This window comes from Stylophora pistillata, chromosome 3 (assembly GCF_964205215.1).
Source record: "Stylophora pistillata chromosome 3, jaStyPist1.2, whole genome shotgun sequence".
NCBI lineage: Eukaryota > Metazoa > Cnidaria > Anthozoa > Scleractinia > Pocilloporidae > Stylophora > Stylophora pistillata.
Window position 1 is genome coordinate 19657479 of NC_142521.1, and position 26747 is coordinate 19684225.

The 26747-nt window shown below is 36.6% G+C and overlaps 4 protein-coding genes across 5 annotated transcripts; 3 read left to right on the forward strand and 1 right to left on the reverse strand.

Moving 5' to 3' along the window:
- Nucleotides 1-11: 11 nt before the first annotated feature.
- On the forward strand, nt 12-8839 carry LOC111330704 (E3 ubiquitin-protein ligase RNF166). The gene is made up of 6 exons (XM_022935609.2): nt 12-233; nt 1083-1242; nt 2254-2351; nt 2767-2878; nt 3306-3413; nt 3824-8839. The coding sequence occupies exons 1-6, from the start codon at nt 124-126 to the stop codon at nt 3887-3889; spliced, it is 654 nt and encodes a 217-aa protein (XP_022791344.1). The 5' UTR covers nt 12-123; the 3' UTR covers nt 3890-8839.
- On the reverse strand, nt 4588-10852 carry LOC111330673 (uncharacterized). The gene is made up of 8 exons (XM_022935571.2): nt 10647-10852; nt 10429-10562; nt 9819-9938; nt 9083-9173; nt 8880-9015; nt 8735-8806; nt 8014-8036; nt 4588-7465 (listed from the first exon to the last, which is right to left on the reverse strand). Exons 1-8 carry the CDS (start codon nt 10740-10742, stop codon nt 7277-7279), a joined length of 861 nt encoding a protein of 286 aa, XP_022791306.1. The 5' UTR covers nt 10743-10852; the 3' UTR covers nt 4588-7276.
- Nucleotides 10853-10912: 60 nt separating this feature from the next.
- On the forward strand, nt 10913-26522 carry LOC111330682 (ER degradation-enhancing alpha-mannosidase-like protein 2). Of its 2 annotated transcripts, none has more exons than XM_022935584.2 (12): nt 10913-11247; nt 11858-11968; nt 13773-13812; nt 15074-15179; nt 16225-16350; nt 17047-17184; nt 17913-17986; nt 18657-18798; nt 19275-19399; nt 23849-23993; nt 24643-24764; nt 25109-26522. In XM_022935584.2, exons 1-12 carry the CDS (start codon nt 11156-11158, stop codon nt 25559-25561), a joined length of 1674 nt encoding a protein of 557 aa, XP_022791319.1. In that variant the 5' UTR covers nt 10913-11155; the 3' UTR covers nt 25562-26522. The 2 variants fall into 2 exon arrangements, with proteins under 2 accessions (XP_022791319.1, XP_022791320.1); XM_022935585.2 differs by lacking the exon at nt 10913-11247 and adding an exon at nt 11507-11645.
- On the forward strand, nt 21161-22033 carry LOC111330683 (uncharacterized). Its single transcript, XM_088755049.1, has 2 exons — nt 21161-21342; nt 21469-22033. The coding sequence occupies exons 1-2, from the start codon at nt 21161-21163 to the stop codon at nt 21689-21691; spliced, it is 405 nt and encodes a 134-aa protein (XP_088611175.1). The 3' UTR covers nt 21692-22033.
- Nucleotides 26523-26747: the final 225 nt, after the last annotated feature.

The following is a 26747-nucleotide window of genomic DNA, read 5'->3' on the forward strand; positions in this document are numbered from 1 at the left end:
GAACTCAAGCATCGGGTCAGTTTAGATCCTGTTTCTAATTCTCTGCAAAGCGGAAACAGTTGGATGAGTTTGCAGAAGAAAATATTACTGATAACAACCAGATTTTGAGTCTCTGAGAAGACAATGGCTACTGGAGGATATTATGAAAAACCACAGGATACGGAAAAACTCTTACAGTGTCCTGTCTGTTTAGAAATTTTCGAAAATCCCATCTCTATTCCATGCGGACACACGTAAGTGAAATTAAATTGTAGTGAAAACGAAGTGTGCTTTTTAATGGCCTAATTTGCTCTTGACGGAAGTATCTTTTAATTTTTTTAGTTTGCGTGTATTCCACTTAAGCGTCTGGGACTTAGATTTGACGATTTTGCTCCCTAAGTTTTGAGACAAATGCAATCGAATGTACGAGCCTTATTCAAACCGGAAGTTGTGAAAGCTGCCAGAGCCGGGTTGTCAAAGTTACCTTGTTTACTGGATGAGAACTATCCTTTTCCAGACTTCCTATTTTCTAAAACTCCATAACTATTACAGAGCAACTGTCACTATAATGGTGCAATAAAGGGGTTGTCAGAGACCATCATTTTCAAAACATTGACTGAAAATGAAATTCTCTGCCAAAAGTAATTTTCTATAAATTCCATTTCTGTTTTGATCTACAGTATATCGTGTTCTGGGCAAGAAATCCAAAATTTCTAATTGTAACGTTCTATTTCAAACAAAAATTGTTAAAATCCTTCTTTTCTCAGCTGCAAAAACCTCTGAAGGTTATGGGGGTGAACTCATTTTGGTGTCCTTGTGATTAGCCAATTTTTGCCATCATAGCGGGAGAGCCCTGAAGAAGGAAGTGTCTTGCCCAAGATTACAACAGAGTGATCTAAACAAACGTTGAACCTAAAGCCTAGTGTGCCAATTAAGGCACAATGTCTCCCACCTATCTATACAGGGTACCAACATATTTTATGATTTTTACTTACAGATTTAGTAATTTTGACATGAACTGTTGAATAAATATTATACACTGTACAGTTTTACAACATGACCAATGATCCTTTATGAGGATTTAACTTTTCTGATCATTTCAGTTTCTGCAATGATTGCTTGAGCTCTGTTGAAAATCATTCTGGATCATCTACATGTCCTGTTTGTCGGGATGATTTCAACTTGAATATGAAAAGGAGAGCACGAGACATTGAACGGCAGATCCGTCACAGCATGGGAACCTGTTCTGGTTGTAACAGACAGGTAGTAACTTCTCCTCTTTTTCTGTGGGATGTGGGGACCAAGGGAAGTGAGCATAGTGTTTTAAGTGGGGGAAAAAAAGGTGGGGTGTATCCTTCCTCACTACTTCTCTCCTGGCTCCTGAAACTATCCACAGTCGTGTCCTCCTTCACAAGAATCAGGGAGTTTTATTTAAACACAGTTCTGAATAAAAGTGCTTCAAATGGTTCTTCTCAGGGAAGGACTCAGTCAGGATCAACAAACCATTGTCTCTCTGCATCAATGTGATCAGCCTGGAGTTTTTGGGCTTTAGTAAATGGGAATTTAAATTTCATTCCTGTAGGAAAGTAAGACCATTGATTTGTAAGGATAAAATTGCAACCAAAATTAACCATTCCCCATTAGTACTTCAATAGATCACAGGCAGTACAGGAGGATGTGATGTCATATGTCAAATGTATATATCTTATTAACCAAGCGCGAGGGCCGTACTGGGAGAATATCGGCCCGAGGTCTTGACAGTACGGACAGAGGGCCGATATTCTTCCAGTACGGTCCCGAGCAAGCTTGGTTAATAAGAGATTTATTATACGACTGAAGTTCAAAGGGACACAAGTGCGGTATCATTCGGGACCATTCGGGACAGTGCCCGGTCCAATACTGAGAATATTGACCTGCAATAGAGCATTTTGATTGGTTGATTTTAGTTATTGGCCCTCTGACTGCCTGAGTCATGTAATAAATAGTGTTATTTGACCATCACACTTATGATCCTCTAGGTATTTTTTGTGCTCTTGAATCACCCTCTCCATGGAATCTAAATGGATTTCAAACCTGATATTTATGAGCAACCATGAAGTGTGATCTATATAATCTGGAGCTATAAATTAACACACAGTTTTTGGTGGCAGTGACATTCTACCTGCCCTCTGCTGGAAAATCACAAAACAGAACTGATGAAACTGAATTATTCATCGCAACAACAATGAATAGATGTTAAGTAATAGCTCACTTTTTTGTCATTCTTTACCACAGTTTCCTATGTCTAGATTGAGAGAGCACAGATCATCTTGTGAGACTGTTTCTCCTTTATCTTTTTCTCCAGTTGCTCCTACCTCACAACCAAGGCCAGAGTAAGTTTTATTTTACATACAACGATATTGTTGCATTTCTGATTGTGTGAACAGAGCTTTGGGGTATCCGGCAGGGTTACTATGCAGCTAGATTAAGTGATTTCTTTTAGAATCACATAATTGAATAAAATCTCTCATTATGATTGGTTAATGAAACAAGGTAGTTAACATGGAATTGCGAGTTGGAAACAAGCTAGGCTAAGTGATATTATTTGGCATCTTTTGTTTCATGCTCAGGATAAAAACAAACAATAATATGGCTGTCTTCTTTTTTTCTTCTTTTTATTCAATGATGTTATTCAAGGAAAATCCATTTCCTGACCCGTGAGCTTCCCATTAAATTGCACTTGAAAACCAATATTACGCTGATCGCTTCGTGTTTCATGCAGTATCGGTTATTAATTTTGCTTTCTAGGCTAAAAAATCGATCAACATTCAGTTGTCCCTATTGCCTACAAAGTAACTTGGACAGTAAAGGAATGCTACAGCATGTGAACAGTCGTCACAAGAATGAGAGGCAATCTGTGGTAAGTTGATAATTCAAATAGTTTACTTAAAGGAAAAAAAGGGGAATGAGGTGCCGCATTCCTCACCAAGAAGACTCAAACTAAAACCAATTGTAACTTGGTCATGGTGTTTACCTGCACCTTAGGTAGTTTGCTTGTTTTAACCATGAGTTTTTGTTGGCTTTTGGTTATATTTTCCTTTCTACAGACTGGCTGTTGCCATTACTTTGGTTTTGGTTTTACAAAACTCAATTGAAAAGTGCTCCGAAATAACTGAAATTGCATTTGGTTGCAAAATGGAGTCTTAACAGGGAGCAGCTTTTGCGGTTGGTATGTGCGAGGAAGTGGGGGTGAGAGGGTTTATCAGTGAGTATGAAACATGGTAGGGTTGTGCCGTGTAACAAAATTAATATATACTTAAAAATAAGATCATTTTGTTATTTTTCAGGTTTGTCCAATCTGTGCCAGCATGCCATGGGGGAATCCCATTCAGAAGAGTGGTGATTTCATTCAACATCTTAATTTGCGACACAAGTTTGAATATGATACATATGTGGTGAGTCAGTTTTGGATGAAAAAAAGTATTATGATCATGTAGGACTTGGAAGTTAATTTTTCTGAGAATTCCTGTGCCTCTCTTTGCCACTGTTCAAAAGTGTTTTGTGTATTGAGGGAAGTTCTAAGTATTTTTTACAGTTACCATACATATATCTATGTTCTGTTTGTTTATTGAAGAAAACACTTGCTCACACTTGCTCAGGAAGTGCCAAGGCAATACGGCCATTAATACACCCATTTTTGGCGCATTGGTGACCATATTAACAGAGTTCCCATGTAATTCTAAAAGCTCTCATGGACATTCTTAAGATGGAACAAAAATCTTGAACCCCACATCAATTTTATTGAGGTCTGCAGTTTGAGTACTCAAGTGAATGATGTAAATTTCAAATCATTCTCATCTCACAGGATTTTAACAATGATGAAGATGCAATTCTACAGCAAGTTCTGGCTCAATCAGTTCAAGACAGATGATAACTTAAATGATGGTTTTCTTTTACAAGTTCTAACTTTCAATGGTGCCCTCATCACCCAATATTTTTTTCAATCAAGGCATTAATATGGACTCTCGGAGACCTACAGGACGGTGTACCTCACAATATTTTTAAAATCTTAGAGTACCATTTGATTCAGATTGTGCACTGTGATCATCCAGGTGAGTGTAACGAGTAGTCCTCAGAAGGACTAGAACTTCTGGGACAAGAAGGAAGAGTCAACTCTTATGACAGCTCCTGTAAGGTTATTAAAATGTTAGTAGGGACCTTGAGTGGTCAGGACGGCAATGCCAAGGAGGACATTGATTAAAAAAAATGAAATTCTATTTTTAGTTAGAATTTTGACAATGACTGCTTGTATGTACCACCTCTCTCTGCGCGACACCTCAACTTCAGCATAACGTAGATAAGCAACATTGAGTTCCCAAAGGAAATTAAATATTAATTTGCTGTGAGTCATGGTTTTCATTTGCAGATGAAGCAAATTTTGGAGATTTCACATTGTTGTTTTGCAGAGTATGGCTAAGAAATTTACAAAGTTTTTAAAAAGCACATGCTTGCTATTGTTGTGGCCATTAGATCTTTTGTTTTCCCATGTCCTCCTTAAGGTCCCTAATAAATACAACCAACAACAGCCTGTCTCAAGGCTATTCTCACCCAGATGAACAGACTACACAATAAAATTTAAAGTCACTATAATTGCAACAAGGATTATTATGGTAACCATAGATTCCATGTTCCTGTGCATCTGGCCCTGGTTGTTCGAAGGGTGGAAAACGCTATGTACCAGATAAATCTCTATCCTATGGATAGTAAAGTATGCTTTGATAACACTTATCTGCTGGATACCGATCTATCTGTTGCATAGTGTTATCCCCTCTTTGAACAACTGGGCCCCATTCAGTAATGGATAACAGATGACCTCAAATGTGTTAACGCAAGGTGCAGCCAAGTGTGTCACTGATATTCTTACCTTATCTTATTGTCATCTGATCTATTGTTGGGGAGTTTAAGAAATGACCACGGCAACACTGTGGACAACATTGGTAAAAAAATGAACATATATTTTACCTAGGAACCTTGCGTTACTCTAAAGCCACTTAGTTTGTTTCTCACTGTTAAAACTATCTCAAAACTGAATATGGAACACATCATTAAATTAGAAAGAAAAATTTTTAAAAAATTGGCTATTGTTGTTCACATTCTCTAAACAATGCAAAGTTTGGTCATTTCACATTGTTGTTTTGCAGAGGACACAAAGAAATTTACAAAGATGTACAACACATGTGCACAACCATTGTTCTGCTCATTAAACCTTTTTGTTTAGTGATGTTCTTGTTGCCTTTGCCGTCGTGGTTTTCTCAAACTCTCTACTGGACAGACCCATGGCAATACAGAATCTATTTGTTCCTTATGATAAAAACCAAAATAATGTTTTTGATGGTGATGTCATCCAGTATGTGCCTGTCCTCTTTTAGCTTATTATATATCATTTAACCCTTGAACTTCCATGAGTGACCAAGACAGAATTTCTCCTCACCTTATCAATACAATATCAAGCAGACAAGTGATGAGAAGAAGGAAAAATGTCAATGAGGGAATTAGTGGCTGATCCAATACCAAATTCTCCAAACTAACATCATAAGAATTGTATAGCAGACAGTAAGGAGAATTGCTAATGAGATCTTAGAAGTGAAAGGGTTAATTTTCTCTATGTTGTGGAAATCTCTAAAATAGAAGTAAACCAGGGACAGGTGTATAGACACTAAATAAGTAAGAAGGTGAGTGCTCTTCAGCTGTTTGTTGAAAAACAATGTGAAAATCAAAGTTAACACAAAGGCCAAATAGAACATGTAACTAAGACTGTCAAGGACTTAGAGTAAGACATGTTGACTGTGTGAAGGGTAAGAACCAAGTCATAATTGGCAGGTTTTGGCTTGCATCTGATAACAGCCTGATAACAATCACTGAGTTCATTCTTTCACTCCCAATATCTTGTTAGTAATTGTCCTTGCTGTCTGCCATGCAATTCTTGTGATGTTACTTTGGAGAATTTTGAATTGGATCAACTGATGATCCCCTTGTTCATATTAATTTTTTTCTTTATTCTCATCTCTTTGTGTGCTTGATATTGTGTTGATATTGTAAAGGGAAATTCTGTCATGGTCACTCATAGTCAGGTAAAGTAAAACAAAGGCTGAAAATTGCTCTTAGATTTATCACAAAAAGAATGAATAGTTTCTAGGATAGAGACAATTGACTAAGAATGAAACAGTGAACCTTGAACTTTAAGCTACAAATTTTGACATCAATTTTTATTCCGTCCTTTAAAGCTGGACTTATTTAATACATGAATTTACAGCAAAGTGATTGATCTTCAAAGTTCCGATGGTTTCTTTAAATTTAAGACAACCTCAGACAAATTTCTCGCATATATTTCTAGGCTTGAACACTATGCCACAAGAACACATGTTCTGGTTTCACACTGAGTGTATTTAATTGACAAGCAATATTTGAGAATGACAGGCTGTAGGTTGAAACACGATGTAAAAGTCTTGAGTATCCTTTAGATCTGCCTTTAAGTTACATTTGTTCAAAAATGATAATGATCAATACACACACACACACACACACAAATAAGCAATTCTAACTAAGCTGATTCTTTATTTAACCATGAATGATAACTTTCCATTTTTTGGTGGTTGTTAGCTGATATTGAACTGGCTGTTAATATATTAGGGCTGGAATGTTTGTAGAAATATAGGACAGTACTGTAAATTACAAACAGGTTATAAATGTCTTACATTGTCTGACACAATTTAATTTCCAGCAATTTTAAGCTACCAATGTGCAGCAGGTACAATTTTTTCTCCTAAATACTATTAATTTTTTTAACCTTATTTATAATCTATCATTAAGAATAATTTTGTCAGGGTCCTTTTCTTTAACCCTTTAGACCACTTTCATAAATGGCTGCCGGATTAATATTCTTTTGTTTAAATTAGCCCTCCTGGCCTCGTTCTCCAGTACAAAATTTAAAAGAATACATTATCTCAAGCAAGGCCAGAAGGGCTAATTTAAATTTAAACAAAAGAATATTAATCCGGCAGCCATTTATGAAAGTGTCTGTAACTCCAGGAGGTTGACTGACATGTTACTTCTCCCTATAATATCAAACATAATCTAGGAAAAAGGTAATGAGAAAACTCAAACTTATCAGGTAGACATTGTTATCTTGATCTAACACCAAATTCTCATTACAAAATACCAGGAAATGTGTATTAGCTAGCAGAGGGGAGAATTAACAAGTGAATCAGATGTTTAGAGTGAAGGGTTAAGATCAGGGGTTGAATCATTTAGTAGAATACTACTGACTTGTAAATTCTCTTGCTTGTGACCTTGTGCGTTTCCTGCGGCGTTGTGTTGGTGTTGTTACTTTAGGGAAGGAAAGTCCATACTGGGAGCAAAGCTGCCTGAGAGCTTTTTCATAGGCACTGTTCAGTCTTGCTGCTTGTTGAAGGGCATATTTTAAATCTTCTACTTCCTCAAAGAATCCCTGAAGAAGATCATGAAGAATACAAAAAATGGTGCTTTTTACTCAGTGACAAAGAGATACCTTGGAAAAAGATATCCCAGTCCTCCAAACAGGAGGTAAACATAGGAATTACTAATAAATTCTTCCAATGATCTATTATTGATATACAGGGAAGGTTGCCGAGAAATTTAGAATGTGGGGGAATGATTGTATAGTAGTGAAGAACATACCCCTTCTTAAATTTCCCAAAAATGTTCTTGATGTAGTTTGTTGGCACAAACAAACACTTTCAGAATTGTGTCCCCTGAGGTATTATGCAAAGGAGTTAATCAAAAAGAATCCTGCAACATAATATTTTACAAAGCACAATCCTGATAAAATGAGATATATGTGAAAAGACTACAAGATGGAATTTTATGCTATGATAGCATATGCAAAATCTTGGATGCATAATAGTAGAAGGCTACACCCTCCCTTGTTTTTTTTTTCCAAAGGGTTTTCTGCTTCCCTTACAAGAGATTAGAAAAAAATTGCTTGACATATTATGAAACTTTAAGTATTTCACTTACCCGATCCAACATCTTGAGTTCATCTGGTAAGACCAAAATATGTGATGTGTTGACCCCCAGGTGCAAATACATAATTATGTGGGGAAAAAATGTGTATTCAATTGTATCATCTGATACAAGCATGGTTCACCAATAAATACACTAATTCCATAAGCTTAATAAGGTAGAGGACAGAAACACTACCTAGTTGACGATAGACAAGTGTAGTTGTGAACCTAGACATCATCTGGCTTTTACATGAAAGTAATACTGACAGAAAATTTATTTGAAGTGTCACAAATCTTTGCTGTTCATTTTTCTCCAATTTGAAATTTTGTTTTGATAGGTTAAATGATTTCCTGATGAAAAGTTCTCTAGATTTATTCACTTGTGAAATGAAACAAACATAGGGCTGGTCCAATTTTATTTCCCAGCACATTTTTTCTGTTGAGGTTAAGACTGCATGCTTGGCAACCATTGTCAATTGGCTAACCCTATTGCTCCCAAGATATTATTGCTTATTCTCTCCTCTAGCTGTTGCTCATTTCCTTGTAAATAAGTTGCAAAAATTTGGTGTTAGATCAAGAGACCTTCAACCTGATAAGTTTGAGTATTCTCAAATCCTTTACGTTGGATGACATGGATATTGTATAGGGAGACATAACATGTCAGTTACTCCCGAGAGTTCAAGAGTTAATTCAAAGAAGTGTCAAGAAAGTTGGAATCTCAATGAATCTCCAACCTTTAAACTTTTTTCTCTCCTTAGCAATTCTATCTCTCTCTTGTGAAACTTTACGGAGATCAGCCATTAAATCTGATTGAAACAAACAAAATATAATCAAGATCACATTCATGCTAAAGGGAGAATAAATGCATATAGCTTGTACCTCTCTTAGAGGGTGTTAGTCGTTCCTTAATCCCCACAGCATTAATTCTGGCCTGAAGAGCTTCATTCTCTTTGTGCAATTCGTCTATTTTTCTTTGGGAATCTTGGAGTTTCTTTTCCAGATCTCTGTTTTCTAACTGAGATTAGCAATTGAACAGTCAACTTCTAATATTTCATCCACCACAATGAACAAGTTATACTCACACTCAAAGTAGCAATTTGTTCCACATGGGCTGTGTTAGTCTTTAGTTCCTTCTGATATCTTTTCATAAGATTGTTGTGCATTGACAACACCCTAATTAAGCAAAAGACTACATCTGAGACACATAATATTTTGTCAGACAAAAATTCTTGATGAGAGCAGGAAAATCAAGCAGAGAATTGAGCCATGTACCAACGGGTCCCTCATTCTTTAAACAGGAAACATTTTGGCTTACTCTAAGTCTCCAGCATATTTTGTCCATGGGTCAAATAGAATAAAATCTGTTCTGCCAAACTTGTCTGCATAACAGACCAAGGAGCTCATTTTTTTGCCATTTGGCAATCCAAAGTCAAAAAATTGTTGCCAGAATGAAAAAAAGGTTTTCAGAGGCTAAGGGACTTTCCAGTGCTCTCTACTCAAACAACATTCCTATACAAGAGAAGAGAAGAGACTATTGCAATGGTGTTGAAAACAATACCAAATGTAAAATTTCACTTAACTTACCACTGTTAACAAAAAGTAATATAAGAAGAACAGCAGCTTGCTACATGATTGCAAAGCACAGAGGCCACTTTTTCTAGAAATTTCGTCAGCACAAATTTCTTTCTACTTCATGTGACAACTGCTACGGTCACAGCTTGCAATGCTGTTTTAACATTCTGTCCTAAGTTTCAAAATTACAAACTCTAATTAAAAAATTGTGCCTTGTCAAAACTGAAAGATGAAGTCACAACTAACTTGGTTGTACTTTCAAACTGTTCAACTTGCACTGGTTTCTTTTGTCTATCATTTTGGTTCAGCTTTACTGCTGATCCACCAGCAGGTGTTTTTCTTTTTTCTTCAGTCTGAACTTGAACACTGTATATAGAAGGAGAAGAAGGCAAATGAACAATCTCTTCAACAAGGTTCTCAATTATAAGAAGTTTGATGCAGTAGAATAATTATAATTTCAAGTAACAAGAGAAACTTCTTGACATCTGAGCAAAAAAAAATCAGGCCATCAGAATATAGCTGGAGAACTAACACTACTGAACTTAAGTTTGCGTAACTGAATTTGTTTTTGCCACATTCAAGCAATTTAATGATGTCCTTGAGTAAGACGAGTTAATATTGTCCTGTTCCCTGTTGCCAGAAACACTTTTATCTTTGCTTAAAAGCAGGTTTTCTTGTAAGCCCACGGAGGATACCATCAGCGACCCACAGTTTTGCACGCAGATTAAGGTTCAAACCACTGCGGTAGGACAGATAAAATTATCTTGGCAAAAGACGTCAGATTAATTCAAAATAAAGCATATTACTCAATGAACGGATTCATAGAGATACAGATAGAACTGGACCAACAATTTACCTTCTTGAATGAGTTTGCATAAATCTTTGGGTTGTAAACTGTTCTTTAAGGTCGTTCAACTCCCTCTCTAACACTCCATTTCTTCTTGCAAGTTTCTTATATTTCTTTCTAATGCGCTCATTTTCAGAAGACAGCTGAGAAAATGACCATATGTCTAAGATATTTGAACAAAGAGAAAGAATAAATTCAAAATTTGAAATTCAGTCTTAAAGGCTTACATATAGGCAGTTGTGTACATCAGGCATTGACATTTTGGGACACTTCTGCACAAAATTCCAATTTGTGTCAGGAAAATTTTCAAACTCTGCCGCCATTGGCTGCCATTATGGGAAACCGCTGACAATGTAGACACAGCTGAGAGGAGAGGAGAGGAGAGAGTCGAGGAGAACCGGAGGAGAACCGAGGAGAGAGGAGAGAGGAAAGTCATGCCCGTAGTCGCCCGCAGGGTAAGAAAGACCACGACTAGCGGTGTCCCCTCTGAGATTACGTTTTATCATATAACTGGCGTTCATTCATCGAAGTTTATTTTTCTCTTGGTGCCTTTAGTAAAAGTTAGTGAGACTATGATCACTACTACTTCACGAAACACTGCCATTAGAACTAGGTCAATGAGGCCTGAAGAAGTCCATTATTTACCAGACCTCGCTGTTTATATTAATTTGTCATTATAATCACAGACTGTCTAGCACGCGACAGACAATCTTGGAATTACACGTAGTTGACAAAAATGTTTCGAAAAATGGTTACTTCGTTATTTTTGCTCTTCCTTCTGATGATTTGGGGAGAATGTATGACAAAGCAGGAGATAGAACAGTATAGGTGAGTTTGTAAATCAAATCTGGCTAAATAGTAATGTGTGTTTCCAGCTGTTTTCAGTGCGTCTTGCTGAAATTACGAAAGGTGCGCAAAAGCTGCGGTATTTTGTGAACTATTTCTGGGGCTGCTTTATTTTATTAGTTTTTCATATTTTTACTGTATTCATCTTCTTAAATCGCCCGAGAAAAGCCCGCAGTATTCTGCAGGAAGTGATGTATATCTCCGTACGTGCGACAAATGCAGGAAATTGTGTGAACTGCTTGGGCAAATTGCCATAAGTGAGTCATACAGGCACGAGTTGCCCCTCATTCTAAACATCACGATGGACCGTAAATCGAGAAGTGAACATGTAGCTGTTTCCAAGATGCGCGTCATGTTGCAGAAATAATTCATTGAATCAGGTAAACCAAGCCTGAAACTAATTTCAGTGTCTCAGAAGCAAATGCAAAGCCTTATCAGCATGTGTAACAAATTTCTTGAGTTATTCGGTTAGCATGTTATTCTTCTGACCACATACAAACATTTACCTTAAAAAGTACTGTTCTCTGGAGCAGTGCAGTTGATCATGAAAATTTTGGAAATAATGATTAAGGTGAACTCTTTATTCTTTCAGGTTAAAGACAAAATCTATGTTTTACCATGGATATGACAGTTATCTGAGACATGCTTATCCTTATGATGAATTAAAGCCTTTGTCATGCAGTGGTCAGGATACATGGGGAAGGTAAGGCTACTGTAACAGTAACTCCACTTACCCAATGTAAAGAAGCTACAATCAAATTTCAGTAAAAGCCCAATTTTGATATTTTGTAATTGTCTTAATCTCCTAACTCCCAGGGGTGATGAACATGTAATTTCTCCCTTTGATTCCAATATGTTATCTTGCAAATAGTTTAGGAGAACAGACAAGCTTGTTAAACAGAGTATGTCATTGTGATCTATCACCAAACTCTCCCCTCTCATTTATGAGGAATTGTAAAGTGATCAGTGAGGAGATTTGCTAACTGGATTTGGGAAGTTAAAAGTGCTAGTTCTATTATCTAGCACAGAATTAAAAATATAAAAATTGGGTAGCTGCATGGCTCAAGGTCCAAGGAACATAAATGATATATTCAGTTTTAAGGTTGAACTAGGAGAAAGTGTTGGTTATTCATTTTCCTTCTTAGCCCTCATTAATTTTTCTGTTTGGTTTTACACTCTTTTTGTGCAAGTTGGAGAACTAGTTATCAAGGGAAAGGGTACTTTGAAACGAAATGTTACAGAAAAGTATGATATTCCTTTGAATTATAGCCCTACTAAGACTACTTTTTGTTAGGGACTGAGAAGGCAATTCAGCATGCAAAAAGGAGGAAACTTGATTATGAAAAAGCCTCAAAGTATACTCAATAACTAGTCTAAGAATTGTTGTGAAGTTTCCCTTGCTATATACTCTCTTCATAAGTAAATTTTAGTGTGATTTTTCACCACTTGCTTATTCAGTGTGGGGTTCATATTTTTTCAGACTACCATCTGTGTTGATCAGTTGTGTTTGTATTCATGAATTAAACCAAGACAATATTAGCCTGATTTTTTTACCTTTTTTATTCAGCTTTGAGTTCATATTTATTCAGACTACCATCTGTGTTCATCATTTGTGTTTGTTATTCATGAATTAATCTAAAGTCATGACAAAGTGCAAACATCTTTATCATGCCATACCAAAAGAAAGGTTGAATTTTTATATTTGATCGTGGAGTAAATGTGAACGGTGTTTATTACAAAAAGTGCATTTTCAATTCCAACCAGTAATCCTTGCTCATGGAGCAAATAATCCTTTTACTCCCATGAGTGACCAAGACAGAATTTCTCCTTACAATATCAATACAATATCAAGCAGGCAAGTGATGAGAATAAAGGAAAATATCGACTAGGGGATTATAAATTGATACAATTCAAAATTCTCCAAAGTAACATTACAAGAATTATATGGCAGACGTTTAGGAGAATTACTAATGAGATCATTTGAGTGAAAGGGATAAGCATGAGAAAATGCTTCAGAGTTTAAGATGGTTAAGTCACAGGTGGATGTAGGAGTTATGAACTAGCAGTATGTTTGTCCATGAGAATCAAAGGAGAAATGCATGATTTCTGCCTCTTAAAAATGATGGCTGAATTTTTCAAGCTCATTATTTGCAAATTCTTGGTAGTCTTAAAGTTCATTGGTGTTTACCATCCTACCAAACTCTCATTTAGGGGAACTGTGCAGAAAAGAAGATTGGATATTTAATCATGTGGTGTGATAATCTAGGTGGAATGAATGCTGTCACTAGTAGTAGGTGACATTTTAACGACCTTTGTTAAAGTCATCATAGACTATTTTCAGAGCTACTCTCACCTGGACAATCAGAGCACATGATCAAATAACATTGCAGGGTTCAAAACATTTACCCAATGATTAGACATGTTGGTTATCAACAAGAACAGGTTAATCACAACAAATTTTGGCTGAGTGTATAAAATAAGATGACTTTTGATTTTCATTTCATCAGTTACTCTTTAACCTTGATAGATGCCCTGGACACACTGCTGGTGAGTTGTGTAAAGTTGTTAGAGCCATAGAAACTAACAAATGATGAGATATAATCTGACACATTCACCCCATCCATTCATGTTTTCATCTATTCACCTATACCTTTGTTTATTCTTGGTTTTCACATGACACCATCAAAATTAAAATTAAGAATTATCAATCCTTTCAAGATTTTAGTTTAGTTAGCTATAAGAACAGCTGAAGACTTATCTTTTTACAAATTTTCAGTTTCATAAGGATTTTTTGTGTTGTGATAAAGCAAGGAAGACTTTCTATTAGTAAGCTTTTTGCATGACACTATTAAAATGGAGGCAGAGAATTATTCCACACAGATTTAAAAAAAGGCTTATCTGCTGAGATTTCATGATCTGAACAGTCCTTGTTTTAGAATAAGTACTTATTAATAGAGATTTTTATGAGCCCTACTTGGTTTTTTGTAGCAAAACTAATATTTGTTTTCTTAGTTTCTGGTCACCATATTTGTGCCCTTCAAAGGGACACCAATGTAGTGTCTCCACACAATGTTTATAAATTTGAGTAAAACATTTCTTTGAATATCTCCTGCACAAAACGTCACACAGATGTGGATCTTTGTGAGACTGTTTAAATTTTCATCTTTTTTATCTCTTTGATTCTTGACTTTATTTGTTGAATGGTTTTGATGATGGTGTTACAGTGAAAACCAACAATTAACTTCCAAAGTTGTTAGTTATACATTATTTTTGCATTTGTTCCTTCCTTTATTTGTTCAGTTATTCCTTCCTTTTCTAATTTAGCCTAATAAATATTTTTCTAATGAGTACCTTTAAACTTTAAACTTTAAAGATAAATACTCCCAAAAAATGTTTTTCATTACCTATTTACAAATATGAATGCTAACTATATCTGACAAGCTATTGTTAAATTCTAAATTCTAACTGTCACTCGATCATTCATTCTTGGCAAGTTTCAGGACTTTCTTAAAGGCCTTTACAGATGTAACGTTTCTCAGGTCTTTGTCTAACATGTTCCAAAGAGATACAGCTCTTTTGGCCAAGGACCTTTGGCCGGTAGCTGATCTGAATAATGGAATGTCAATCTTCTAATTATGACCTTTAGTTATCATTCATTCATTTCTTCCCATTACTGTAATTTAAAAGTCTATTTGGTTAACATGCAATGAAAAATGGATTTTTATCGTAGGTCGGAATGTATTCTCAATGAATACCAACGGAGTCTTTGCTTATTTGTCTCATCTTGAGTTCTTTAAAATGTTTTCAGGTTCTTGGAAATACATCAGAGTTTCAAAGGATCACCAATCTGCTGGAACTTACTTTAGATTTTGATATGGATATTAATGTTTCTGTGTTTGAAACAAACATAAGAGGTGAGAACTTACTAGACACAAATACCAACAATTCTATATGGTTTACAATTAGAACTGTTTTCAAACACAATTAATAGACAAGTCTAAACCCTTTTCACAACTTCTTTTTCTTTCATAATGAGGAGAGAGTATTCATTACTGCTACTCAGGCGATAAATAGAACACATTTTTTTTTTCCAGGCTCTATTACATGATAAAGCCATGTGGAATGTTGGGGGAACGTGAGCAAAGCTTTCCTAATGTTCTCCCAACATGTTGAGTGGCTTTATCACATTATAGAATCCAGAAAAAAATGCCTTCTTTTGCTTTTATGACACGACTAGTTTCACACAGGCTCTATAACCTGATAAAGCATCGGCTTGGAAACTGAATTGACCAGTCAGATGGTGCATACTATGTTCATTATGTTATAAATAACAATAAATATATCTTATTAGACGTTTTGTTGTGTAGTATCGCTGAGTATTTTTATGAGTTTTGCCACATTTTGACTCGCCCATAGGGCGAGTCAAAATAAATAACTCGTAAAAATACTCAGCGATACTACACAACAAAACGTCTAATAAGTTATTTATTATCCAACATGCCAAACTGTTATTTCAGTGTGGGTGAGTTTTGCAGATATTTATTTATGGGGAGTGCGGGACAGAGGTATGCGAAGCGGAACGGAATTGATACGTTGTCGTGTTGCTGTTTCTATTTTCTTCAATAAATGAAGAAATTTCCAGGTCATCTTGCTGTTTTTCTTCGTTCGATTCATCTAATAAACTTGGATATATATATCTGCCAGCCATTCTGACTTTTTGTCGTTGGAAATATGATTCAAATTGTCCACCATTTCTTTTTTTTTGTAACTACAATCCAATTCTTTGCTTGCGCGATGCGAGAAAACCTGTTTCACAGGCACTCTAGAGTACAAATACCACGTGATATTTGTACTTGTCTGTGGCGTTATTTGTTCTCTACGAAGTGTAGTTGGATAATAATGCTCCTTCTGTTAACAAAGCTGTCATATAACTCTTAAGTAATATTTATGTTTTATTAGTGGTAGGAGGTCTTCTGTCAGCTCACTTACTTGCACCAAGGGCTGGAATCACTGTAGAGGAAGGGTGGCCATGTCAAGGTCCTCTGTTAAGACTCGCTGTAGATGCAGCTGAAAGGCTGCTGCCAGGTAGTATTCAACTTCTTGCTTAGTAACCAGGCATTTGAGAAAGATAGGTCATGCAGAATACTTGTTGAAAGATCATCAAGAAATCAGCATTGATGCTAAATCTTGGAAGATTTAATTTGTACTCTGATTTGGCTCTGTTCACCTGATAAGAGTTTTACAAGAGAGAGTTGATGCATTTATGATCACCGTCTCTGCTGGTGATGTGGCATTCAGCCTTCTGGCTGTTGTGTAGCATCTAGAGCTAGTAAGATGTCTGAGTTTAAACAGTAGCCCAGGAAATTTGTTCCATTTCTTCTGGTAGCATCTTCCACAGCATCTCTTTTGGGTAAAATTAATTATTATAAAAAAGCTGACAGGAAAATCTTCAGGCTGATGATGTCTTTAAGATGGTTTTTCTCTTATGACTTTCTCCCAGTTTTTCTGACAGCTTTCCAAGACAAATTGTACTCCAACACTGATATGCAAGTCTCCAGACTACCTTTCATGTAAAATTTATGAGTTATAATCATCAAAATCATATCTAACCCTTTCTATAAAATCGATCACTGCTTATTGTAACTGCTTACCAAAATTTTATTTTAGATGAAAAATAACATTTGAAAATTTTTCTTCAAATGGAAATCAATTGTTAGCTTTTTAAACCTAAACTATGTTGATTTAAAAGCAGAATTAGTACAGTATATTTTTAACTCTCAGCTTTTGACACCCCAACTGGGATGCCATATGGTACAGTGAATCTTCGTTATGGAATCCCTCCGTCTGAGACACCAATCACCTGTACTGCAGGGTGTGGCACTTTCATTGTAGAGTTTGGAACAATCAGCGCCCTGACAGGTAATGATAATCTTTACTATATGACTTGTTCTGCAAGTGGGATTGGTAAAATGAGGATTGTGTTCTGATTGGCTTTCTGAGCATGCAAGATGAGGCCCTGTTGGAATTACCCTCTTCTAGTCAACTTGATATTGTTACAAGTTAGAAATGATTGTTGCAATTAACCTTCTCCTGAAAACAGAGAAACAAGCTTACTCCTTTAACTCCCATGAGTGACCAAGACGGAACTCCTCCTTACAATATCAATACAATATCAAGCAGACAAGTTAGGAGAATAAATAAAAATGTCAATTAGGGGATTATTGGTTGATCCAGCTCCAAATTGTCCAAACTAATATCATAAGAATTGTATGGCAGATAGTAAGGAGAGTTACCAAATGAATGAGATCTTGGAAGTGTAAGAGTTTTGATGGGTGCAAATTGGCTCTGTTCTTTCTTTGCCTTTCTATGGAAAGGGTGTTCATTTAAAGAATGTGGCACATGTAGCTTGAGAGTAGACAAGACAGTCTAAATTAACTGATGAATATTCCTCATTTCCAATTAAAAGGTAATAGCTGAGGCCATCAAAACTTTTCCAGAGAATTGTTTGTATTGAATTCCTGGACCTCTGATGCTTGTTGAATACCCTGAATGTATATGGGACCAGTAAAAGGAACACGGTGTCAAGAAGTTCCTTTTTTAGTATTTCTTTATTGTATTTATTTAATTCAACATTTCCATTTCTATAGGTGATCAAAGATTTATGGATACTGCTATGAAAGCTTTAGAAGGTCTCTGGAAAAGCAGATCAAAGCTTGGACTGGTGAAGAAACTGTTCCATCATTTTCATGCTTGATTTGCATTATAATGTGTACCATTTTGTTTTGCGAATAGAATTACATGACTATGTACTTAGCACCCAGTGCTCCATGTTTTCATGACATGATGTAGCATCCTTAGTTCATTCCTTTTGGTGGGTCTCAAGTGACCCTTTACACCCTAACATCAGCATGCATATTCTCCATACTGTTCCTTAGACATCTCCTGAGGTGCTGACAAGGAGAATTTGATTAACTTCTTTAGTTGGTGATGATTTTCTTCATTCTTGTGACTTAAATGTGTGATGTGGGGGTGACATTGTGTGGAGAAATTACATGTGTCAAAGGGTGAAGCCTCTACACCCCTTCCTGAATTGGTGGGAGGGGGCATCTGTTGATTGTAAACTGCCACTGGCAGTCTGGTAAAGTCCCCCCGCACAGTGTTGTAAAGTGCCTTGAACATAGGATAAGAACGCTATAGAAATAAAAGTTATTATTATTATTATTATTATTATTATTATTATTATTATTCCTAACAGATTATTGCTCTTCTCTCTCCTCTTACCTCAATAAACTGTAAAGCCTTCTTGGTTTTTAGTGCCTCACTGTTTATTGTCGTGACAGAGCCATGATGGCATATTATTTTCCTTTGTTTTCTTCTCTCTATATTTTCAGGTGGGTAACCATATTGATGTAGTAAGTGGGAAATGGACAGCTCAGGATGCAGGCATTGGAGCTGGTGTTGACTCTTACTTTGAGTATCTCCTTAAAGGAGGTATTCTGTTTAGTTCTCCGAGATTGGTGGACATGTTCAAAGGTGAGCCAGGATAATTTACTACTCTGGGTACTGGTACAGTATTTCTTGTTTAAACACTAACATCACAGCACATGTGGTCCAAGTTTGATTCACAGACCTGGGGCCTGTTTCTTGAAGGTTGTGGTAACTTAATGGGCCTGGATAGCTATTCTGTTTTCTTTCTAGATGGGGGTTTCAAAATGTTTGAAAATTTTCAAGACTATCAGCCAAATAAACAAAATGGACTCTATAGTTAACATACTTAATCTGTAATCTCTAAATTTTTACTTCAAAATATTGCTTTGGGTCAGTACATGGAATTCCAGTGCGTCTGTATATGCAAAAACTGCCAACTACTAGAGGATGCTGTTGCTCTTTGTTGTCAACTCTGTTTAAATTGCAAAATTACAATACAAAGTTACTTCAGGCACCCATTGTACTTTCAATTTGACACAGTTGTTTATTTTATCATTATTTATTCTTATTTTCTGTCGAAGAATTTTATGACAAAGTTCAGCAGTACCTGAAGATTAGTGATTGGTATGTGTGGGTCCATATGGATAAAGGTCAGATTACAATGCCAATCTTTCAGTCTCTCGATGCCTATTGGCCAGGACTTCAGGTGAGTGACAGATGTTATTGATTGGTAGATTGCAAAACTTATTGCAACACAACCATGTGATTGTGATTGCAGGCATCTCCTTTGTAAATTGATAGCACTTGATGTTAGTCAAAATTTTGTAGTCTTAACCCATTGATACCTGAATGAAATTGCCAGCGACCCACCCCTAATTCCTTGGCGATTTTTTAACACTTCAGCGCGAGCGCTAAAAGTAAACCATATGTGCAGTAAACACACACACAAGATCAGGTTTCAAGACTGTTTATTTCAAGTCAGATAATTCAGCGGCCAAACTATCAAATAAAAACGGCCAAAAGAGTTCAACTCGATGTCCCAAACCAATCTGATAGTAAGAAATTAATTCTTTTTTTACCGTGCGACAAAATCCCGAAATTGTTTTCCGTTGGAAAGGAAAGTAAAATGCGCCAAACTAAACCTAGACTTGCCCCAAGTCGTCTTTTTATGCTCGTACGGACTTTGAGAAAGTCTAAACTAAACCAAACATCAACTGATGGCACTTACAGTGAGATAAATTTGCAGCTAATTTACCAAGAAATATCGGGTAATAAGAGCGAAACATAAGGTAAAAACCACTTAGAAAAGAGAACAAATAATTTGTGAAGCGGGGCAAAACGCCAAAATTGATTTTCACAGCGAATGATAAGCGAATTGTGTAATTGATGACGACGAACGCAAACCATATTTTTTACAATATTTCTAGTATTTTTTATGTGGCAAAATTAGCGGCCAAATACCAAATAAGATGAAGTCAAACAGAAGCCAGATAATCTCTAAAAACAAACCCGATTACGAGAATCGTACATCACAATTTCCTCGCCCGACTAATGTAAACAAATCAACACGGCAAAACCGGAAATGTAAATAATTTCTAAATACAAAACACGGCTAAACCCAGTAATACTAATCATTACGGTAACTGCTATTCTTAATTATTCGAGTTTCTTTTAAGGTTGTATCAACACTTGAATAATGAAGACTCAGGAGATGAAGGATAAAGCGAAACGTTTATAAATTTACAACATATGATAATCTGCGAAGCAAACTTCCTTACAAAGAGCTACGCTGCACTGCACGCATTCAAAAGTACTTTCTACAGGGCGACCTTTGGGAGTTTTTGTACCCACCCTCTTACACTGAACACATTGCCTTTTTCTTCCCTTAATTTTATCAATAAAATGTTTCCCTTCGCTCCCCTCCTGAAGAAAATGAGCTTCAATCTTACGGCGCTTGGATAATTGTGCCGCAGACACCCTAGTCGAGTATCCCCCAATCAACTGTTTAGCTAACTCTGTCCTAAAGTTCAATTGCCTAAGCTTACCCATCCCTTGGCTTAACCGACGGTAATTACAAAGAACAAAGGCATTACATATAGCTACATCGATAAGAAACCAAAATATATACCGATACCACTTGCTAGAAGAACGACCCACTGAATAATATTCGCGTAATTGATCGGCGCGATCAACACCTCCCATAGAGCTATTGTACAAATCAATTACAACTGGTTTTGGAACTTCCACATCACCCCGATTAACTTCAACATCATCGGCTAGAGGACTTACATTAGTTGCCATAACACTGACATCCCGTTTGTCATGCCACTTCGTGAAAACAACGTGGCCTTTCTGACGAACTAACTTCTCCCCAACCCGCAATTAGCCATTTTCAAAACGAGCGGCGGTCTGGGTACGATTTGCCACCCTAGAGGCTCTTGGGATCGTTTGGAGGGACAGCAAGAACATGGTGGACAAGAGCAATGCAACCGTGCGAGACGCTCTCAAGGTTATTCTGACAGAAGAAGATATACCTGGTGCAAAAATTCCTCGCGAAACTGTAGAACAATGTAGCGTCGTTCAATTGAAAAGGTGGTTGCTGTGCAGGGGAGCAAAGACTACGGGAAATAAGAAAGCATTGATAACAAGGTAGGTTCACTCGAGGTGTATATTTTCATTTAGTGGTGTACATATGAGCTTAAATTATATCGAAGGAGAAATTGTGTCGTTTTATTTTGTTTCATTCCAGTCATATATCATGTTCATATTTTTCAGAGTTCAAGATTACATTAAGCATGGACTAGACGTTAAATATCTCCGTGATCCAGACGGTGGACTACACCTTCTCCGCAAGAAGGCTCAACTTGGAGTGCTGGAGGAGGAAGAGCCGCAGCTCAACCAATTCTTGTTATCTAAAGCATGCTTCAAGCTTTCGATTTCCTTTTGTAATTTGCTGTTCACCTCTTTTATGTTGTTGTTTTCTTTCTCCAACTGCTGAATCTCTCCCTTAAGCTTAACAATTTCTTGTTCTCTTGTTTGCATTCTGTTGTATAAACTGTTTAGTTGGTCTCCAGTAAGTAACGTTTGCATTTCCACACTGGTACTGGTGTCAGCATTAACATTCATATTTTCTGTCTGTTCTTCAAATTTAAAGTTCGCTTCCTGTGGTAATTGAGCAAGTGCTGTTTTTCTTTTTTTGGTTTGCTCTATTTTCTGTACATCTTCGAAACTGGCCCTCTTGCGTTCTCTACGTTGAGCTGTCGGTTTTGTCCATGGAAAAATTGAAGGCAAGTGCGTTCTGCTAAGTTTTTCTCCTCCATCGAAATGAACTGAGCAAATCCGCGTACTCGTAGAATCTAATTTCAGAGTCTCGTTCCTCATAAGAACCACGTACTTTCTACGTATATGAGGGTCTTTTGGAATTCTATAATACTGAAGGTTAGGTGCATTTCTGTAACTATTAGTGCAGCCTGGAATACAGCAGTTATAGTGTGCCATGTTTGTCACACGTCAGCTGTGCGTTTGTTTACCTTCACGCTGTCCCTCCAAACGATCCCAAGAGCCTTTATGGTGGCAAATCGTACCCAGACCGCCGCTCGTTTTGAAAATGGCTAATTTATTTTTTGCACATGGTGGCAAGTCTTTACGATTACATCTTACAGTCCCGCAGGCGTAAGTATCATTAGCTTTTAAATCCTCTAATAGCTTAGTTGACGTGAAAAAATTATCGAAAAATACATGATGATTTCTATTCATAAAAGGTCTAATTAACTTAGTCACTACATCATAACCTAACCCATAAATACGGCGACGGCCGTCGGCTTCTTTTCCTAAGTAGACATCAAAATTCAAATCGTACCCGTTACTAGAATCGGCCGCCATCCAAACTTTAATTCCGTACTTAGTAGGTTTAGCTGGCATATATTGCCTGAAAGATAACCTCCCCCTAAAACCAATCATGCCCTCATCTACAGAAAGATTCTTAGTAGGTTTAAACTTAGTTTGGCAATTACCCAAAATGGAGTTAAATATCGGTCTAATCTTAAAAAGGCGATCAAAGCCTGGTGTTCCCCGAGCGGGCTCTACACTAGAATCACTAAAATACAAATAACTACTAATTTCTTCATATCTGTTCTTGGCCATAACCTTCTTAATGCCCTGGTTTCCAAAATAGTCATCAGATGACCAATATAACGCCAACTGAGGGAGACTATTGATACCCATAACTATGTTTATTCCAATAAATGCCTTGATCTCTGCACGCGTAACAGGAACGAAATTTGCGAGGCGCTCGGTTGAACTTGAAAGTTTTTGGCAAGCGTTGCGATTGGTTTCTTCGACAATTAAATCCCATAAATTATCATCTACAAACTCTACAAAGTAATCTAAAGGTTTAGGAATATCAGGTAAGTTAAAATTAAGACCAGTTGCTGCTGTGAAGTCCGGGATGGGGAAGTCGCTGAGATGGTCAGTCCATCGAGCTTCTTCTTCTTCTTCGTCATCGGTACCTCCAGGTGCAAGGCCGTCACTGTCGTCCTCCAAGCCTTCAAGATCTACATCACTATCACTATCATTATTGGTACGTCTACGCTCAAACCCATCAAAGCTTTCTTCATCCCCTGAGTCATCAAAAACAGCCGGAATAATCGGGTACTCTCTCATCCTTCTCCGCCATTTTCGCACGCAAGTCAATCGCACCACCTGAAATATCCGTGGTTTCGGGTTTCTATGGTAATAGTCCTGTGGCATTTACACAGCCGTTATAAATGTAGTTCAAATATATTGCTTTTAGAATCTGTCCCTGGTGATGATGATTTGGAGCTCTTCTAGGGATCCGGACATGAGGGGTACTCAAAGGAATTCCAAACGTGCGTTTCGGTTATCGAATTTCGGACCCAGCCACCCTACCAGAGGTAGGGGCGGCACAGGCGTCCTTTGGCTCTCATGAGTGGCCAAGACAGAAATTTTCCTTACAATATCAATACAACGTCAAGCAGACAAGAGATGAGAGTGAAGGAAAAATATCTATTTAGGTGATCACTAGTTTCTCAAAACTAACCATCATAAGAATTGTATGGCTGATCACGAGAATTACCATTCAGATCCTGGTAGTGACAGGGTTAACATTTTAAATTACTGGTAATATTTTTTATAGACACTATGGGGTGATATCGGAGCAGCATCAAGAACTCTTCAAAAGTACCACAGTGTCTGGCGACATTTTGGATTCATCCCTGAGTTTTATCAGATTGCATCTGGAGAGCCTTACTCTGGAAGAGCTGGATATCCTCTGAGACCAGGTAGAAAAACGGTAATCATTTCTGATGGCCAAGGCTATTTTTCACACTTGGAGCCATGTATTTTCCTGTTATTTTACACCTTTCTCCTGCTCCTACTATTCCTAATAAAAATCTAGCAAAATAATACCCTGAGTGCTAGAGGGTTTTCTTTTTTTTAGGCAGCAAAACCACTAACAGTGAGCAGCAAAGCTGTGATCATTGGCAAGCAAAAATGCTAATGATTATGGCTTTAAATTGTCACTCACTGTTACCCCTAGTGGTTTTGCTAAAAAAGAAAGAGAGCCTCTTGCACCAAGGATAGCAAAAGAAATGAAACAGTTCTTTTCTACCATTAAAAAAAGTGTGTAAGTTAACCAGTTTTGTACCAAAATTGAAAAGCAACTGTTGTGTTTGTCATTTCTTCTTACTCATTCCATTTAAGGATACAGAACTGATACAGGTAGCTTTCTTTTTACTGCCTCATTCAGTCAAAGCCACATTTGTCAACACAATTATATTATGTCGAGAAACAAGCAAAATAATCTACCCAAACAAAAATGCACATTGTTTGTAGGGTAATACTACCCCTCAGCTTTTTTTCGAAGAGGATCTTGTCCACCTAGCAGTTTAATTTATTTGCTTTTAACAGCAGTTGTTGCATTTCTTCTAGAGCTGATTGAGAGTGCCATGTACTTATATCGTGCAACAAAGGATCCATATTTTCTTGAAGTAGGGAGGGATATGCTGGAATCAATAGAAAGCAGTGCTAGAACCCCATGTGGATATGCTACAGTGAGTTAAAAGCTGAACTTGTAAAACAGTAAAATCTTTTGTTTGAGTGCATAACTAACTGCATTAAATAGGAATTGGTGTGTATTGATTGACTAATTGAGTGCAATGGCTATATAGTGCTACAGAATGTAGGTAAGGGCTAAATTTGAAAGGTTTAGGTTTTTACTCATATTTGATGTATAGATTAGGGGTATTATTTTTGAGGATTTTAGTTTACTTTCAGGAAAAATTAAAGGAGGTGAAGAATATGCCTACTGTGATGTTAATGTGTAAATGGTTGAGGGTAATACTCTTTCCAAAGGTGTCTCCTTGTTGATACTGTTTCATACTACTTTTTTTTTCAGATAAAAGATGTGAAGACACATGAGCAAGAGGATAGGATGGAGTCTTTTTTCTTAGCAGAAACAACCAAGTATTTGTATCTTTTATTTGATGAACATAATTTCATTCATCAGAGCAATGGCTCAGTGGATCAACAAATCAGACCCACACAGTCACCTTCATGCAATCCTGGCTCTGCAGGTTACTTATTTAACACAGAAGCTCATCCAATTGATATTGGAGCAATACACTGTTGCTCACCTTCAAGACTGACATACATACCTGATGAATTATTTAGAACTCGAGATATGATAGCAGAAAACTCCCAAGAACTGAATTATGAAATTAATGAGGATTTGAATAATGAAGATGTGCAAAAAACGTTCACCGGTGCTTACACTTGCAAGGAAAGACCTTTCCACAAGAGATTCTCCGTGTTAGGTGCATTTTTTGAAGGAAGCGATGAGGCACCTTAGTACATGCTTGGGTAAGTTTCCTTCTAAGTGGTTTTTGGGATGTCATGCAACACTCTGGGAGCCGTGTGTGACATCTTAAAAAATGACTTGGAATGAGACTTAACATGGGTTGGCTCTACAGAATAAAGAAAAAATTATATGAATATTTATTCAATTAAAAATTGAAGTTTCAAATTATCTATTTTTCTAAATGTGGTGTACCAAGAAAATATTTCCACTCTAAATATTTACAGATTAGAGGATTTTTCTGAACCCATGGGGAATAAAACATCCCTTACCAATCTTTACCATAACAGCCCATTTAAAAAAAAAAAAAAAGGAGATCGGACTGGGCAAGGTGCAATAGTAAGCCTAGTTAGGTTAAGTTTTGCCTTTTATGATATCATAGAACTCAGTAAAATGACCTACTATTGAGAGTAATTTGGCCACTGTAAGGAGTTAAAAAGCTGATGTTTTGAGCATTAGCCCTTCATCAGAGTGAAGGGCAAAGGGCTGACGCTTGAAACATGAGCTTTTTAAACTCTTTATGGTAGCCAGTTTACAATTTTAACTTAGTTAATGAAATGAAATTAATCTGTAGCCAGTCTCCTTCATCATCTGAACAAGAGCTGCTGAATGCAGCTGTGTCAATCTTCACATTGGAAGTGACATCATCCTATTACATTATCACAACATCTTATGATTATACTTCATCATAAATCTTGTTATATTATCTATTTTAATAACTGTGGAAAATGTTAAAATAGTTAGCAAGCAAACTGTTTGCTAAAAAGAATTGGACAAGTTAGAAAATTTGCAGCGATTGACAGTTGCATGAAGTACACAACTGGATGGTTTTGAAAAATAGCTGTGATAATTTTTTATTTCATTATTACTCAGAATGTGTTACCATATGATAATAAAATCATTATAAATTATAGTTATTAATAGAATAATAAAGTAATACTCATAAATCACAATACCTACTGAGTTTCTATTGAAATTAATGTGTATCTATAGCAATTTAAACAAAAAGTTTTTTTCAATATGCAGTAAAAGAGAAAAACATTACGAAAAGACTGAAAAAAAACCTCTGTGAACAGGGTACAATGTGGTGCTAGGTGAGTCAATTACTAGTCTAAGAGGTTTCACCTCCCTCTAGAAATTTGATACACAATGACAAGAAAACTATTAACACCTTTATATT

What these genes read in the sequence shown, in the direction of transcription:
- LOC111330683 (XM_088755049.1), top strand. Translation starts at nt 21,161, where the DNA reads ATGGTGGACAAGAGCAATGCAACCGTGCGAGACGCTCTCAAGGTTATT. An exon ending in AAGAAAGCATTGATAACAAG is followed by an intron (nt 21,343 to 21,468) that starts GTAGGTTCACTC and finishes CATATTTTTCAG; the next exon opens with AGTTCAAGATTACATTAAGC.
- LOC111330682 (XM_022935584.2), top strand. Translation starts at nt 11,156, where the DNA reads ATGTTTCGAAAAATGGTTACTTCGTTATTTTTGCTCTTCCTTCTGATG. An exon ending in ATTGGTGGACATGTTCAAAG is followed by an intron (nt 18,799 to 19,274) that starts GTGAGCCAGGAT and finishes TTTCTGTCGAAG; the next exon opens with AATTTTATGACAAAGTTCAG. An exon ending in CCTATTGGCCAGGACTTCAG is followed by an intron (nt 19,400 to 23,848) that starts GTGAGTGACAGA and finishes TATTTTTTATAG; the next exon opens with ACACTATGGGGTGATATCGG.
- LOC111330704 (XM_022935609.2), top strand. Translation starts at nt 124, where the DNA reads ATGGCTACTGGAGGATATTATGAAAAACCACAGGATACGGAAAAACTC. An exon ending in GTTCTGGTTGTAACAGACAG is followed by an intron (nt 1,243 to 2,253) that starts GTAGTAACTTCT and finishes TCTTTACCACAG; the next exon opens with TTTCCTATGTCTAGATTGAG. An exon ending in TTGAATATGATACATATGTG is followed by an intron (nt 3,414 to 3,823) that starts GTGAGTCAGTTT and finishes CTCATCTCACAG; the next exon opens with GATTTTAACAATGATGAAGA.
- LOC111330673 (XM_022935571.2), bottom strand. Translation starts at nt 10,742, where the DNA reads ATGGCGGCAGAGTTTGAAAATTTTCCTGACACAAATTGGAATTTTGTG. An exon ending in ATGCAAACTCATTCAAGAAG is followed by an intron (nt 9,939 to 10,428) that starts GTAAATTGTTGG and finishes TTCTATATACAG; the next exon opens with TGTTCAAGTTCAGACTGAAG. An exon ending in AACAAATTGCTACTTTGAGT is followed by an intron (nt 9,016 to 9,082) that starts GTGAGTATAACT and finishes TGCTAATCTCAG; the next exon opens with TTAGAAAACAGAGATCTGGA.